This window comes from Dasypus novemcinctus, chromosome 21, assembly GCF_030445035.2.
Source record: "Dasypus novemcinctus isolate mDasNov1 chromosome 21, mDasNov1.1.hap2, whole genome shotgun sequence".
NCBI classification, from domain to species: domain Eukaryota; kingdom Metazoa; phylum Chordata; class Mammalia; order Cingulata; family Dasypodidae; genus Dasypus; species Dasypus novemcinctus.
This window is the reverse complement of record NC_080693.1, coordinates 23543059-23558657: the sequence shown is the minus strand read 5'-3', so window position 1 is coordinate 23558657 and position 15599 is coordinate 23543059. Positions and strand designations below refer to the sequence as shown.

Here is a 15599-nt window from a genome sequence, read left to right as displayed (position 1 = left end):
GAACTCCTTCAAGGTGATGCCAGGTTCGATTCAAAATTCATTTACAATCTTAAAAGACTGCTTACTTGTGGGCAGAGAAGTCTTTTGTCTCCAGAAACCTTGGTATAGTGAACTGACAGTTGCTGTGCTGTGACCTGAAGTTCCTCATTAAAAACTGTCACCCAAGCAAAGTTAACAGAATTTTATGATTGTTGGCACATCCTATGTAATAAGTCTAAACTGAATAATGGATTCAGATAAAATTATAGATGGGAAATGAAGCTTTTGTATCATCACATGTAATCAATAAACATTTTGATATCCTCTTGGAAAAAAAAGCTAAGAACTAGACATTTTCTATCAAATCTCTTCAAATAGTATTTAATAATTACAGTCTAAATCTGTCACAAATCACCCGCAGTTGCATTAAACTACAATGATATACTGAGGAAAGCGGACTTGGCCCAGTGGTTAGGGCATCTGCCTACCACATGGGAGGTCTGCAGTTCAAACCCCGGGCCTCATTGACCCGTGTGGAGCTGGCCCATGCACAGTGCTGATGCGCGCAAGGAGTGCCCTGCCACGCAGGGGTGTCCCCTACGTAGGGGAGCCCCACATGCAAGGAGTACGCCCTGGAAGGAGAGCCGCCCAGCGCGAAAGAAAGTGCAGCCTGCCCAGGAACGGCGCCACACACACGGAGAGCTGACACAACAAGATGACACAACAAAAAGAAACAGATTCACGTGCCTCTGACAACAACAGAAGTGGACAAAGAAGAAGCAGCAAATAGACAAAGAGAACAGACAACTGGGGTGGTGGGGGAAGGGGAGAGAAATAAATAAATAAATCTTTAAAAAAATAATAATAATAATCTACTGATGTTAAACCACTTCATAGATTGCATAATATTAAAATCATTCAACAAATATTCACATCTTTAGTATTTACATTAAATGGCAAATTTGGTTAATATCAGGTTTGTTCTTACCATTTTGTTCATCCAATTCATTTCCAATTTCCTGACCCATTTGTTTTTGGCGACTTATGATGGAGGAAAGGGCATCAAGGCCTGCGTCCTGTTCTGAAAGAAAAGAAAAAACAACTAACTTCAAAGCCAAAGGAAAAAAATTTAAAGTCCAGGCATGGGACATTATTCAATATATGATAAAAGTAACATTTAAATCAGTCAGGAAAAGACAGATAAAACAGTTAACATTATTGGAACAAAATTAAAAAAATATATTAAATACCTTCCTCACACCTTATACTAAAATGATTTCCAAATTAATTAAATGTTTAAATATTAAAAATTAAATAGAGAAAAGGCAGAGAAGGTATTATGGCAATGCTAAAGGTTTAAAAAAAAGAATATGGGATTTAGTTTTATGAGATGTGAATATGATCATGCATTTTTTTCCATTTCCTTCATTAATAAGGAGACCTTCATCATATCATTTAACCAGTCTGTGCTCATTTGTTCATCTTTTGGAATACAGGAGAAACAATTGAGCTTGTTTTTAGGATTAAATAAGATAAATGTGCATGGACAGGATTTTTTTTTAAAGTAATGCTACATAATTTGTTGAGCTGCTTTTTGTCTTATTTTTTTAAGTTGAAATAAAGTTTATCTTAAAAAATATGACATAATAGGTTTTCACTACACATTTAAACTTTCTGATACTTAATATATGAAGAGCATGTAATCAATTTTAAAAATTTGTAATATCTTAATTTTTTAAATGGGCAAAGGGTATAGAGAGGAAATTCCAAGAATGAAAAATTGAAAAATAAACAAATAGAAACTTTGACCTCACTTTAACAATTAAAAAAACAAAATAAAAACAGAGATGAGATTTTTTTTCTTATTGGATTTGTAAAAATCAAAAATGATACTACCCAGGGTTAACTGAAGTCTGAAAAATTAGAAGCTCCTATATACTGTATGATGGAGAGAGAAGTTGATACACCTTTCTCAAGAGTAAGCTGTGCCCACCTTTTTCTAATTCTAGGAATATGTGGTAAGAAAACACTCAGATAGTACACAATGATACATACAAGGATATTCCCTGAAATACTGTTCTCCAGTTACCAGTTTATTGCCTCTTGGCATCCAAATTCACCCTTTTTCACTGTACTATGAAAATGGATCTGGACCCTTTAAACATTTTTTTCCTTTGCCAGTTTTATCAGTCGGGGCACTGGAGAAACACTGCAGGAGGAAAGGATTTTGCTGCCTGGCCACCCTTGACCAGGGCCCCTGCAGTGCTGGCAGCTTCTTCAACGCCCAGCTCCTCTAGTGCCCAGAGGCCAGCAGCACCCAGGGGCCGACATCTTCTCCCAACACACTCCCTCCTCGGGCAGTTTTGCAGCAGAATGCCTCCAGTTAGACAACTCCCTGGGAACAGATGTTCCTGGCACCACACTCCAGATTTCCAGCAAGTTCTGCCAGCATGGCACCAGGCGACTTCTCTGCAATCCAGTGAAGCACAGCTGTGCCCTCTCCAGGTGGTCTGGGCCTTGGCCCTGGGCTCGAGGCTCTTCCTTGGGGGCTATATCTCAGGCCCTGAGTTAGAGGCTGCTCCTCACAGAAACCTGTTTCTATATTCTTTAGAGTTCTCCTTATCTCTTACTAGTTAATCCCTCACTACTCTAACTCCCTATTATAGTTGACAGGCCTTTTTAAAAAAATTAAAACAATTTAACAGTCCTTTTTATTAAAGTTTCCCTGTTCAAATCTCTCACTCCTGATTGCAACCAGACTGATATGTTTATAATAGTGAAACTTTGGAGGGAATGGATATAGCTCAGTGGTTGAGCACCTGCTTCCCATGTACAAGGTCCCGGGTTCAATCTCCCGTACCCCTTCAAAAAGAAAAAAAATTCTGGTTAGAATAAAATGTGATAAAAAAAAATATATATATATATATATATATATATATATATATATATATATATATATATATATATATATATATATATAAATAGTGAAAACTTGGAAACTACCTAAAATGTCCAAACTCAAGGATCTGTTTAAAACCTTGTATCTCTATATGCTGGGGAAACATTATACAGCCATTAAAAATGAGGTTGTAGATGTATATTTTGATGTGGAAAGAAGTACATTGTATGTTAATAAATGAAAAAGCAGTATATAAAACTAAGTATAATAAAATGGTACTTTTCATTTCAAAATAAATGAAAATGCATTTTTTCCAGTTTTTTTTGAAAAATTAAAGAGAAAAGGATTCAAGGGAAGCAGACTTGGTCCAGCGGTTAGGGCATCCATCTACCACATGGGAGGTCCACAGTTCAAACCCCGGGCCTCTTTGACCTGTGTGGAGCTGGCCCATGAGCAGTGCTGATGTGCACAAGGAGTGCCCTGCCACACAGAGGTGTCCCCTGCGTAGGGGAGCCCCATGCGCAAGGAGTGCGCCCCCTAAGGAGAGCCACCCAGCCTGAAAGAGAAGTGCAGCCTGCCCAGGAATGGCGCCGCCCACACGGAGAGATGACACAACAAGATGACACAACAAAAAGAAACACAGATTCCTGTGTCACTGACAACAACAGAAGTGGACAAAGAAGATGCAGCAAATAGACACAGAGAACAGACAACCAGGGTGGGGGAAAGGGGATAGAAATAAATAAATAAAATAAATCTTAAAAAAAAAAAAAATTCAAGATACTCAAGAGTCTCTCAAGTTTTTACATATATGTGATATGTATAATATGTGTGTGTGTATATATATATATATATATATATATATTTTTTTTTTTTTTTTTTTTTACCTAGGCAGTCTCAGTGATCTCTTTGTACAAACTTTTCCCCTCAGCTTCCAGGTACACTGGGAAGAACACTCTGAGTCTGACTCTCATACTCTTTTTACCCCAGCCATGTGCCACACGAAGGTATAACACATTATGCCAGTGGCTGCTTCATTTGTTTATGGGGTTCTTTAAATGACTGTGTCACACAAAGGCATAGACATGAACGGAGAAATCACAAAGATCTTCTTACCCAAGATCACATTCACATTCTCTTAAATTTTTTCCCTAGACTTTTTATGGAATTAAACCATTACACACTTAACTCTTTAATTCATCTGGAATTTATTTAAACTAATGGTGTGAGGGAAGGGCCCCTTAGTGACATTTTTTGACACTATGTACTTTTTTAACCATACAAACAGCCTGCTGTCTATAGGGATCATTCTAAGGGACCATTTTATAGCAAAATCACTTTATAATGAGGTCCTTTTGTGTCATTAGTAATAACCTCTTGGATGGCCTCCAAGGTAAATCTATCATTGACCTAGTTTCTGCTATAGGATGGCTATGTTAGAGTAAAACTCCAAATGCATCCAAAGAATAATCTACATACAGGACTGGGGGTCAAGTGTCAATGTGAATTAAAAGGTAAAACCATTTGAAAAGAGGAAAAGAGATTCCTCTGGGGTTTGTAATTAGGAAGAGTTGTTAAATGTCCTGAAGTTGCTTCATCTAGTAGATACACATCTAGTAGATATGAAAGAAAAACATGTAGATCACAACCTTCTCTCTCAAATTTGACTCATTATTTGACTTAACAATCTAAAATTCATCTCTTTAATGCAAATTAGGAAGAGGCTAAAAATTCCACTCAAATCAACTTCTAGAAGACCTTATGATGTCCTTACCATGCTTACATTTCTATGATAAATTTCCATTCCATAATCCAAAGACTCTGTGGTATAATGAAAATCTGGTTTACTCTTTGTCCCCAGTTCCAGTGGGGACAATTTCTGGAATTTCCTGGGACAGAAGTGTCTTTCATCATGGGCCCAGGATAATTACAGGGTGGGGATAGTCACCCCTGCAGCCTTATGGTGGGGGACTGGCTCTACCAGAAAGATCAGCCACGTGGTAGGGGTCGGGTCTTTGAGCCAAGTCACATCAGTCCACGGCAGCCCATGGCAGCCCACATCAGCCCACCTTCCTGATCTCCGGGAGGGGAGAGGGGCTGCAGATTAAATTCAACCACACGGGCATTGATTCTCTCACTCATGCCTATGTAATGAGACCCCATATAAACTTGGGACACTCGAAGCTTGAGAGAGCTTCCATGATTGAGAAAATGCATCTTTGTGCCAGGAGGATGACAGTCTGATTAAAAGGGAAGAGGACATGGAAGCTTGCGTTTGAGACCCTCCCAGACCTTGCCCTATGTGTCTCTTTTTATCTGTATTCTTTTATTACAAATTTGCAAAAAATATTTTTTACTAAATGAAACTATAATTTTAAGTATAGCGCTTCCAGTGAGTTCTGTTGGGCATTTTAGCAAATTATCAAACCCAAAGGAGGTGGTGGGAACTCCAGAACTTGAGCCAGTTAGTCAGAAGTGCAGGTGGGCTGGGCCCCCAAATTTATGATGGGTGCCTGAAGGACAATTTTGTGGAGGATTGGCCTTAACCTGTGGGGTCTGGCCTAATTCCAGGTAGAGGCCACACTGAATTGAGTTATTGCTGTATTTGCAGTTGTGTCAAAAGCTTTTGTAAGTTGCTAATTGAACTTGGACAACCCTGTGCAGATAACCAAACTGCTGCCCATGTGATGCGATTCAAGGCAATGGTGTGAGACTCTCCAACTCCTAAAGCAGAATTTCTAAGGTAAGGAAGCAGAGCCGAAATTGAGATGCTCCAATGGAAAACCACCTGATGGAAAAGAGCAAGTGATATTCCTCAGACATGTCAGAGAAGAAGATAGATTAAGATTGAAACACTATCCTGAGGGGTTTTCTATATAGCCAAAGGAAAACTAAATTATGTATCATCAAGTGTTGTTGGTTTTTTTAATCTTGTTTTTGATGTAGGTATATTTTTATTGATTCTAATTCTAACTGGTAACCTATGAATGGCAATGTTTAACTACCTAGCAAAGTAAAATGGGGAACAATCAATTCTTCAAACAGTCTGGATAAAAAGGGATTTACTCTATAATCAATTATCTTTGCAAATATGCTGACTTCTAAAATACGTTCTTGGAGAAAAGGAACATTATCTTCTGATATTTAATTTCTTCACAGTACCTACATAAGAAATGGTCAATAAATATTTACTTATTGGACATCAAAGTGGGGGAAAAACACTGCCTGGGCATTTCTGGTCTTAAGAAATATTCATTACAAAGCCAAAGAAAACCAAACAGAGGAGACCAAAAAGATGTGTCCTGGACTTATCCTGGTTCATGGCACATGAAAATGAGCTTCCTATACATCACTATAAACCGAGTTTTTCTTAGATATCAGATTAAGTGAGAGCTTATGCATAAGGGGCTTAGGCAATGTATAGCATCGAATGGCCTACTGTGGCAGTTTGATATTATTTACGAATTCTAAAAAGAGATACTCTGTTTGTGAACTGGTATGTTCTTCTGGGTGTGAGAACCCTTTGATTGTATTAGATTCAGCTGTGACATCTGATTAACTTATGTTAAGCTTAGGGCTTTGAGTCAACCACATCATTAGAGTGCAAATTAGCATTGAGTCCCAGCCCCCTTGGAAGACTGATAAAGCAGACTCTCACACAGAATTAGACACACAGAGAAGAAGAGCACAGAAGAAGAGAGAGAGTTCATTAGGAATAGCAGAGGCTCTCGGAAGAAAGATGAGCCTTATGCCAGCCTACAGCAGAGACTGGAAGAAGCTGGGACCACAGAGCCTTAAGAGGAAGAAGGCTGAACTTGTGCAGGTGTTGCCTGCTGTCTTGTGCCAACATGTGGACAAAGACTTTGGATGAGAAAGTACCTCTTATGGTATCTTGAGTTGAACTCTTCATGGCTTTGTGACTGTAAGCTTCTACCCAAAATAAAAGCCAAAAGATGTCTAAGAGCTGCCTCCTAGGAGCCTCTTGTTACTCAAATGTGGCCTCTCTCTAAGGCAAACTCAGCATACATTACCTTCCCCCCAGTGTGGGACATGACTCCTGGGGATGAGCCTCCCTGGCACTGAGGGATCACTACCAAGCACCAACTAGCAATGCAACTGGAAAAAGACCTTGACCAAAAGGGGGAAAAGGTAAACACAAATGAGTTTACATGGCTACTTTGAAGGAAGTATACTTAAAATTTAAAAATGTATTTGCTTAAAAGCAAATACATTTTAGTATTGGTAGAAAATCTATGATACTTGAGAAAGAGGTAGAAATCTAAAACTACTTTAGGCATGAAATATCTTTAGGAAAAGCAAAATTGCTGTGACTTAACTGAGGTTTCACCAAAAATGGATCTGAATTCCTCCTTTTAGCTAGTTTAGATGATTTTATAGCTGGACCAGTAAATGTGGGAGTCGAGAACAGTCACCATACAAAATTGAGCTGAGACTCTTATTACAAATAAAGCTTTTGGGGAGCAGATGTAACTCAAGTGGTTGAGTGCCTACTTCCCATGTACAAGGTCCTGGGTTTGATCCCTAGTACCTCCTAAAAATGTAACAAACAAATGAAAAAAACAACGCGCACTGGGAAGCAGATATAGCTCAGTGGTTGAGCACCTGCTTCCCATGTACAAGATCCTGGGTACAATCCATGAATTGTTGCTTTCATGAAGTGTAACAGCAACAACAGAAAACTAATAAAATCTTTTTTTTTTTTTCATTGCTTTGGAACAATTAGGGGTTTGGATACCTCCTACATTTGAACATACAGATAAACCATCTTCTAACTAAATGTCCTGTAATTGTGAGGCCTATCTGATGACTGTAGATTAAAATAAAAGTGTGGGCCAGGATAGCAACCTAAGATCACCAAGACAGCAGTGTAAGATGTGCCAGGGTGTCATACCTCCACAGAATTTTTGAACAACTAGCAAAAACTGGCAGAGCCATTTTCCTCAAAAGCCCAGCAATGTTGTCACATGAATCAGAACCTCATTTCTTTTTATGTCTGAATAATATTCCACTGTATGCATATACTACACTTTGTTTATCCATTCACAACCCTGAAGACATCATGTAAGATAAGTCAGATGTAAGAGGACAACATTATGACCTCACTGATTGATATGAGATAGTAAGAATATGCAAATTCAGAGTCAGAAACTAGAATACAGGTTGCTAGGGGTCAGGTGGGGGTAGGGAATGGGAAGCTAATGCTTAATTGGCACAGAGTTTTTGTTTGGGGTAAAGGAAGTATTTTGGTAATGGATGGTGGCGATGATCGCATAATATTGTGAATGTAAACCACACCACTGAATTATATAACTGAATGGGATTAAAAGGGAAAATTTTAGGTTGTATATCTATGACAGGAATAAAATTAAAATAAAAAACAAACTAAACAACACAATGAACCCTAGTATAAAGATGGACTATAGTAAATAGGGCTATTAAAATAATTTTCTTTCATGAAATGTAACAAAGGTACCACACTATTACAAGGTGTTAATAAAATAGTGGTATATGGGATGTCTGTATTTTATTCATGGATATTCTGTACACCTACTTCTCTTTTAAAAAAATCATAAAATAAAACAGGAATTACAGAGAATACAAAACAGTTTTAGTTTTGTTAACCTAAAACTTCTTAATCAAAAATATCAACAAAAACAATCACTTTTTTACAAAAAAATTCAGGGAACAATCATCATGATGTATTCTTGTCAAAAATAACAAACATGAATCTGATTCTGATCAAGCCACTAAATCTCCCTACCAATTTACAGAAAATATCTGGGACAGAAAAACATATTAAAGAACACATGGGGATAAAAATAGCAAAATCTAGATAGTGGGAAACTATAGGAGAGTGACCCAGTTTCTTCAACAAAGAAATTGCAAGGAAAAAAAAAAAAGAGTTGGAAAAGGAATCTGTATAATGAAAAGACTTAAAGGATGTATCATCTAGTTGCAATATATGGTCTTTAGTCAGATCCTGAAGTGAACAATCTAAAAGAAAAAAAATCATGACACAATGAGGAAGCTTTGAACACTAACAGTATATATGATTATAGTAAAGATTTATTATTAATTTTCCAGATGTGACAATGGCACTGTGGCTATATCCTTAAAAACAGTCCTTATCTTTTCATATTTTAGAGGCATATTCTGAAATATTTACTTATGAAATGATATAATATCTGAGATTTGCTTCAAAATAAACCAGGGAATGAATAAGTGGGTAGAGATACAGATGAAACAAGAGTCCAGGAGTTAAAGACAAAAATAAAAAAAGACACAAACAGAGAAAAAAAAAAAAAGAATAAAAAAAGAAAAGAAATAAGGAAAAAAAAGAGAAACAAAAAGAAAAAAAAAAAGAGTCCATGAGTTGGTAACTGTTGAAGTTGGATGATGGGTACAGGAATTATCCTACTCTCTCTACTTCGATATGTTTGAAATTTTTGACAAGTTATTCTAAAATTGGAATATAGAGTGTAAGCATTATATCAATATTAAATTTCTTGAATTTGATAACTGCACTTAAGGTGGTTATATAAGTGAATATCCTTGTTCTTAGGAAAAGTACATGGAAGTGTTCCAGGAGCATAACGTATGCAACCTACTCCCAAAAGTTTAGGAAAAACAAAACAAGCATTAAAAAGACAGCTAGATGGGTGAATAGACAGAACGATGAGACAAATGTGACTAAACATTAAAAGTCAGTAGATCTGGGTATCTGGGTGGGGATATGTTGGAGTTCTCTGCGTGGAGTTGGTCGTATTTTTACAATTGTCCTGTGACTTTGAAATTATTTCAAATTTTTTAAAAAATTTAAGTTATCAACATTTTATCAGTAGAATATCAGTGGGATAATGACAATGTTCATTATTTTTACTGCAGCGATGGTTTCACAGGTGTAATACAACATACATCAAAACTCAAATTGTATACTTAAAATATATGCAATTTATGGTATGTCAACTATAGCTCAATAAAGCTGTTTCTTTAAAAAAGTAGAATTAGAAAAAATAGCATGAACAATAACATGAAAAACTGTCCATGACACATAATACATTTTTAAAAATCAGCTGTGGGATCATTGGCCCCTCATGACCCCTTTATGGAAAGTATGTGTTTTTATACTATGCATACGTATGTTCTTGTATTTTTTAAAAGGTCTGGAGAACTACATTTTAACCCATTTGCAGTTTGAATATGGGGAAGCTTTTCATTTTGCATATCCTTATATTGTTTGAACTTTGCCTAACAATTGTCAGTACTTCTGAAGTTTAAAAAAAAAAACAGAAAAATAAGAAACAAAGAAAATGGAAAAAACAAAACAAAACAAATATCAGCAGGCTTAGTAAGTGCTAGATAAGATGAATTTGAGGGTCAAAGCCAAACTGACTTACACAAGAAAAAGACGGGGCCCTATGATCAGAGAATAAGTCTTAATTGTGATGAAAAGGACAGGGCACATGCACGGGATTCCCCTGGGCTCTCTCCGCTCTGGCCTGGTTGAGCATCACCAGCGGCGGCTGTCTACTCCTCGGGTACGCTGGGGCACAGAACGCGTCAAGAGCTTCAGCTTTGAAAGAGCAACAGGGTTCACTCCAATGTTCAGAGGATAAGGAACAGGCAAGGCTGCAGGAAAAATCTGGCAAGGCTCCTACTCCACGTGCCTCGGGGTATTCAGTACCTTGGATAATTCTCTGCTGCTGCTGCCGGATTTCATCAAACCCTAAGCCTCTGGTCTCCTCTGGCTCCTCCAAAAGCCAAGGGTTGGGCACTCCTCGCTTAGCCCCTCCAGTCATCAGGCTGGACCTAAGAACGACAGTAAACGTGATACACACATCTCAAAAGGCTGCCAATCACTCCTGCCAGGGCGGGGGTCACCAGCCTCACACACACTTCAAAAATTCATTTCGACCACGATTTATTGCATCCTTAGGTTCAAGCCAGGAACTGTGTGTGGTGCTGGAAGGGCTGCAAGAATGAATAAGGCACAATCTGCTAAGGAGACCACGGCAGCACACAACCCCCTTACTAGCCCTAGCGACACATCTGAGTCCATGAGTAGGAAGGTGAGGCTAAGTTCCAAAAACACAAGGACAGATGGGTGTGGCCTTTTAATGAGGACACAGCTTGTCTCACAGGCCACATGGCACCAAAGGCGGACTATTCTTTCTCCAGCCGATGTGACCGTGTGGCTACAGATCACAGCATTGAAAAAATGACCATATAATTTTTGGGGGGGTAGCTTGCAGAATAATGTATTTCAGAATCAAAATTTTAATTGTTCTTGCACGGGTACTCAAACATGCATGAAGGACCCCCTTCACTTTATTTCCAGTTGGGAATGCAGTTCAGACAGAAGAAATATCCATGTTTCAGATACATGGTTTCTCACCACCGGTTGGTCAGATGTATATCTCCTCGCTTCTTGACTCAGCCATGTCCTCTACCATGGGAAACATGTATGTAAATGAACTCCAGGAGTTGAATGGCTTAGTTCTCACCCCTGACAACCTTGACATGCACAGAGTCATTATGTCCTTACTCTTTCAGTCATTTGTACAAGGCAAAGTAAGTATAAATGTGAAATCCCATGGTCCCGCAATTCAGAAGTTTGACGTTCTAATTGGGATTAAAGAACAAATCAGCATTATTCTTTGTGTAGAAGTAGAGGAAGGGTCCTATTACTTTGTTTCGCATGGAAGGGTATTTGACGGTTCACAGGCAGGAACACATGCAGGGTTTCCAGTCCAATTTTGTGAATATAATGTAACATTCATAACACAGTAGGCAAATTCTGAATGATCAGTCTTCATCTTTACTCCCCTAGCAACCCACCTGGCCCTCTGCACCTGACATATTGGTCTCCTCATTATCTGAGCAATAGGAACACCTCTTCTCCCTCGGTCTCCAGATGCTTAGAGGATTCTTCTCATGCAGAGGATCTCCTGTCCCCGCCTGTCCACATTCTGAGCTGCCAGTCCGAATCCTGTCCGTGAAACCATCCCTGATCACTTCAACCCAGATGTGAACAATCATTTGCTTAGACATCTTATGGCATTCATAAAAAACGATGATGATGATGATGATGATGATGATGATGACGGTGATCATGGCAACACGGTGGGGGTAACAGTAATAGTTTATACATCTTAAGCAGGTGCTATGTGCAGGCACAGCTCCAGGCAAGTGATGTGTATTCACTTGCATCTCCACTGCCTTCAATTCTTCCAGCCCTTTTGACTTGTACTATAGAGAAGTAGCTGCCACCCAATTGTTTGACCTTTTGTATAGTTATGCCTGCTGCTAGGTAGAAGGCAGGAACTGAAAAGTATCCTTCCTGTGCCACACACTGCTCCCCAGTGGAGCGAAGAGCTAAGAGCATAAGCTTCAATCCAGGCTCTGCCATTCACCAGCAATATACAAATAGTGCCATCGACCTCACAGGAGTGCTGTGCGGATTAAACAAGACAATCCATTTGTTCAAAAACATTTACTGTGGATAAAGAAAAAATAGAACAGAGACAAATCAGACAGAAATCTCTGCCCTGACAAAGCATCCATTATTCTTAGGAGGGCTTTGTGGGGAGAATAATGTGTAAAATGTGCGCTAAATGCTTAATGCAGTGCATGGACAATGATAATCCCTCCCTGAAGCCAGGCGAAGAAAGCAGTGGGTAAAAGAAGAAGTTTTACAATCAAAGTATACCCCCTAGCTCTTATGCCAACTTGCAAGTGCCAGCTTTTGATCAAAGAGTAGCCATGTGGGATTGTGCCTATGTTCATTGCCAAAGTGCTAAAAACCAGCACAATGGGTCAGAGGCATACAAGAGTTACCTCTAAAGTCCATTTAAATGAGTATATTGCATCTGAATTGACATTTTTCCTCTAAAGTTAATGCTGGAATGTCCTCTTGTAGCTTTTGCCACGCCAATAGTATATTTTTTTAAATTAGCACTCAATGGGGGAAAAAAAGGATGCTTTTTAAAAACAATCTCAAAAAAAAAAAAACCACTGCAAATCAGAACTACCACTCTTAAGTATTTTTTTAAACCACCAAGTAGAGAAGAATGACAATATACACACAATATTAACATCAAATGCACATCAACTGCCAGACATACAGTAAAGTTTTTCCCAGGGCTGAATTCAGACCCACAGAAGTCCTAGGCACTGAAAAAAATGATTCTGGCCTCCACCTCCATGTAACTCAACATAAAAGCAATTCTAAACTGTAATGCACAAGATACATGTACGCCAAAATAAAAACGATCTCTTAATGTCTTCTTTCTGGTTTATCTGATTTTACATTTTTGGAAGTTCTTCAAGGTTGAACTTTACTCTCTCTTCATGTGTGTGTGTGTATATCTGCTTTGCTGATGTCCCAAATGTATTGGGAAAGTCAGCACTGGTTATGTCTCTGCTAAGAAGAGGATGTAAGATCATAGGTATCATTGTATGAGGAAGATTTTCTTCTCATTAGGTTTTATGCTGAACTTTACGTTTGCAGTGATACCTATTTTTATTTTCTATTGCTCAAGGTATAAAGGAAAATACAAAGGAATTTAGGACATAATTCTTGCTTTCAAGGCATTTATGAGCAAATTGAAAAGAGAAAGACAAGCACACACGAAGCAATGACTAAAATAAGAGCAGCTAGCTTTGAATCCCTGGACAATTCAAATGACCTCCTCAGCCCTCGTTCTCTCACCCATAAAACAAGGAAACTAAGTGGGTCAATGGTTTTCAACCTCCTCTCTGGCCCAATGCTTAAGGAATCAGACACATGCATTTTTGGGGGTGGAGCAGGAATGTGTGTTGGGAAGAGTCTTCATCTTGGTGGAAGGAAGCAGGAGTTCTTTTTAATCCTACAGAGATTATTTTCTACTTTTGGAAATCACTGAACAGGATGATCTCTAAGATCCTTACAGCTTTAATTAAAATTCTCATTAAGTACCACATTGAATAAAAATCAGAGGAATAAAGATCAATTTCCCCCCCACACCCATTCCCTCCTCCCCAAGTCTTCCTTCTTCAAGTGTAGTCCACCACTGACCTGCTGGCTCAGGCCAAACGCCTTGAAATCATCTCCAACTCCCCTCTCTCACACACGCCACGGCATCTAGCCCGTTAGCCCATCCTGGTGGCTGGTAGCTTGGATGTGTACCTACTTGGACCATTTCTCTTCTACCCCACTGCCACCATCCCAGTGCCCTTGTGTTTCTACCCCTGCCCCCTGCAGTCTATTCCCCACACAGCTGCTGGAGTAAGCACTGTAAAAATAAATCTGATCAAATAGGCAACTCCAGAGAGACAGAAAGCAGTCAGGGGCTGCCAGGGGCAGGAGGACTGGGGAGTGACTGCTAAGGGGCCAGGGTTTCCTCTTGGGGTGGTGAGAATGTTCTGGAACTACACGGTGGTGATGGTTGCAAAACACTGTGGATATACAAAATACCACCGAAGCGTACACTTTCAAGCGGTAAATTTTATGTTATGTGCATTCTACCACATACATTAATTAGCTGATTAACTACTTCAATCTGGCCATGTCCTTCCTTTCCTCAAAACCTTCTAGTAGCTCCCCAGCTTTAGAACGAAATACAACACCCTCACGGTACGCGACAGGGCACACTGGCCTCCTTGATGTTTCTGGAGCACACAGAGCACATTCCCACCTCACCTTCGCCTTGGCTTTCCTCTCTGGCCCAGGCACTCTTCACCAGGTGGCCAGTGGCCGTTCCCTTAGTCAGTCTCTGCTCAAATGTCAGCTCCTCAGGAGGTTCCCTAACTGCTGTCTAGAAAAAAACCCTTCCCTGTAGGTTTTCCTTCATAGCACTTAAAACTATTGGATATTGTATAGATTTATTTTTTGTCTCCTATGCTAGAAAATAAACTCCGCCAGGTAGGAATGACTTCTTATTCATCACTATAGTCTCAGTGCTTAGTAAAATAGGCACTGAAAAAAAAAAAAAAAGTTGAACAAATTAACTTATTTAGCAAAAATCATAAATGAGCGAAATCAATAGAAAAAGTAGTCGGGAAATTATAATATCATACACTGGCACCATGTTTTGTAATTTCCAAGGCATTTCACAAACACTAACTTATTTGGATCTTTAAACAAGCCCGTGTGTAAGTCAGGGCAGGTATTATTGTCAAGAAACCCAAGGCAAAGAGATACCGAGTGACTTTCTCAACATACTCAGTGACCGAGCTAAGGGTTCAACCCACATCTTCTGACTGGCTAGTGCACCTTCTTCCCACTGTCTCAGGGGAGGTTTCATAAAGGTAAGGAGCCTCAAGACTGCCTTGAAGAATGGGAAAGGTGTAAGTACACGAAGGAGAGAGAAGAAGGCATTCCAAGAAAGAGTGATAACATGAACCAGGTCTCCGGGGCAGAGAATGAGTCCCGTGAATGTGCATGGGATCAGAGTAGAAAGCCGGCCAGATTATGGGTGCCTGGATCCAGTAGAGGAATCCACTGGAAAGGAGGTAGCCAGAGAGAGCCTCCACCTGTTCTCCTAATCCCTTCTGTCTTCACACTTTCCCCAAACCTCATCATTTCAGCTTTCCACTGGTATCTTCCCCATCCCCAAAAACCTTCACTCAAGCAACCACTCAAGCAACTGCTTTCCCCCTTATTCACAGCTAAACTTCTTTAAAGAATCAAGTCTGCTCACCAGCTCTACTTTCCAACACA

At 39.3% G+C, this 15599-nt stretch overlaps 1 protein-coding gene across 1 annotated transcript in view; it reads right to left on the bottom strand.

Moving 5' to 3' along the window:
* STX8 (syntaxin 8) overlaps positions 1-15599 on the bottom strand; it is a 274018-nt gene that overhangs the window by 202565 nt on the left and 55854 nt on the right. The window contains exons 5-6 of the mRNA XM_058283489.1: positions 10584-10708; positions 968-1060 (exon numbers count right to left, since the gene is read on the bottom strand). Coding sequence (XP_058139472.1) covers positions 968-1060; positions 10584-10708 — 218 coding nt within the window. The remainder of the gene's footprint in view (positions 1-967; positions 1061-10583; positions 10709-15599) is intronic.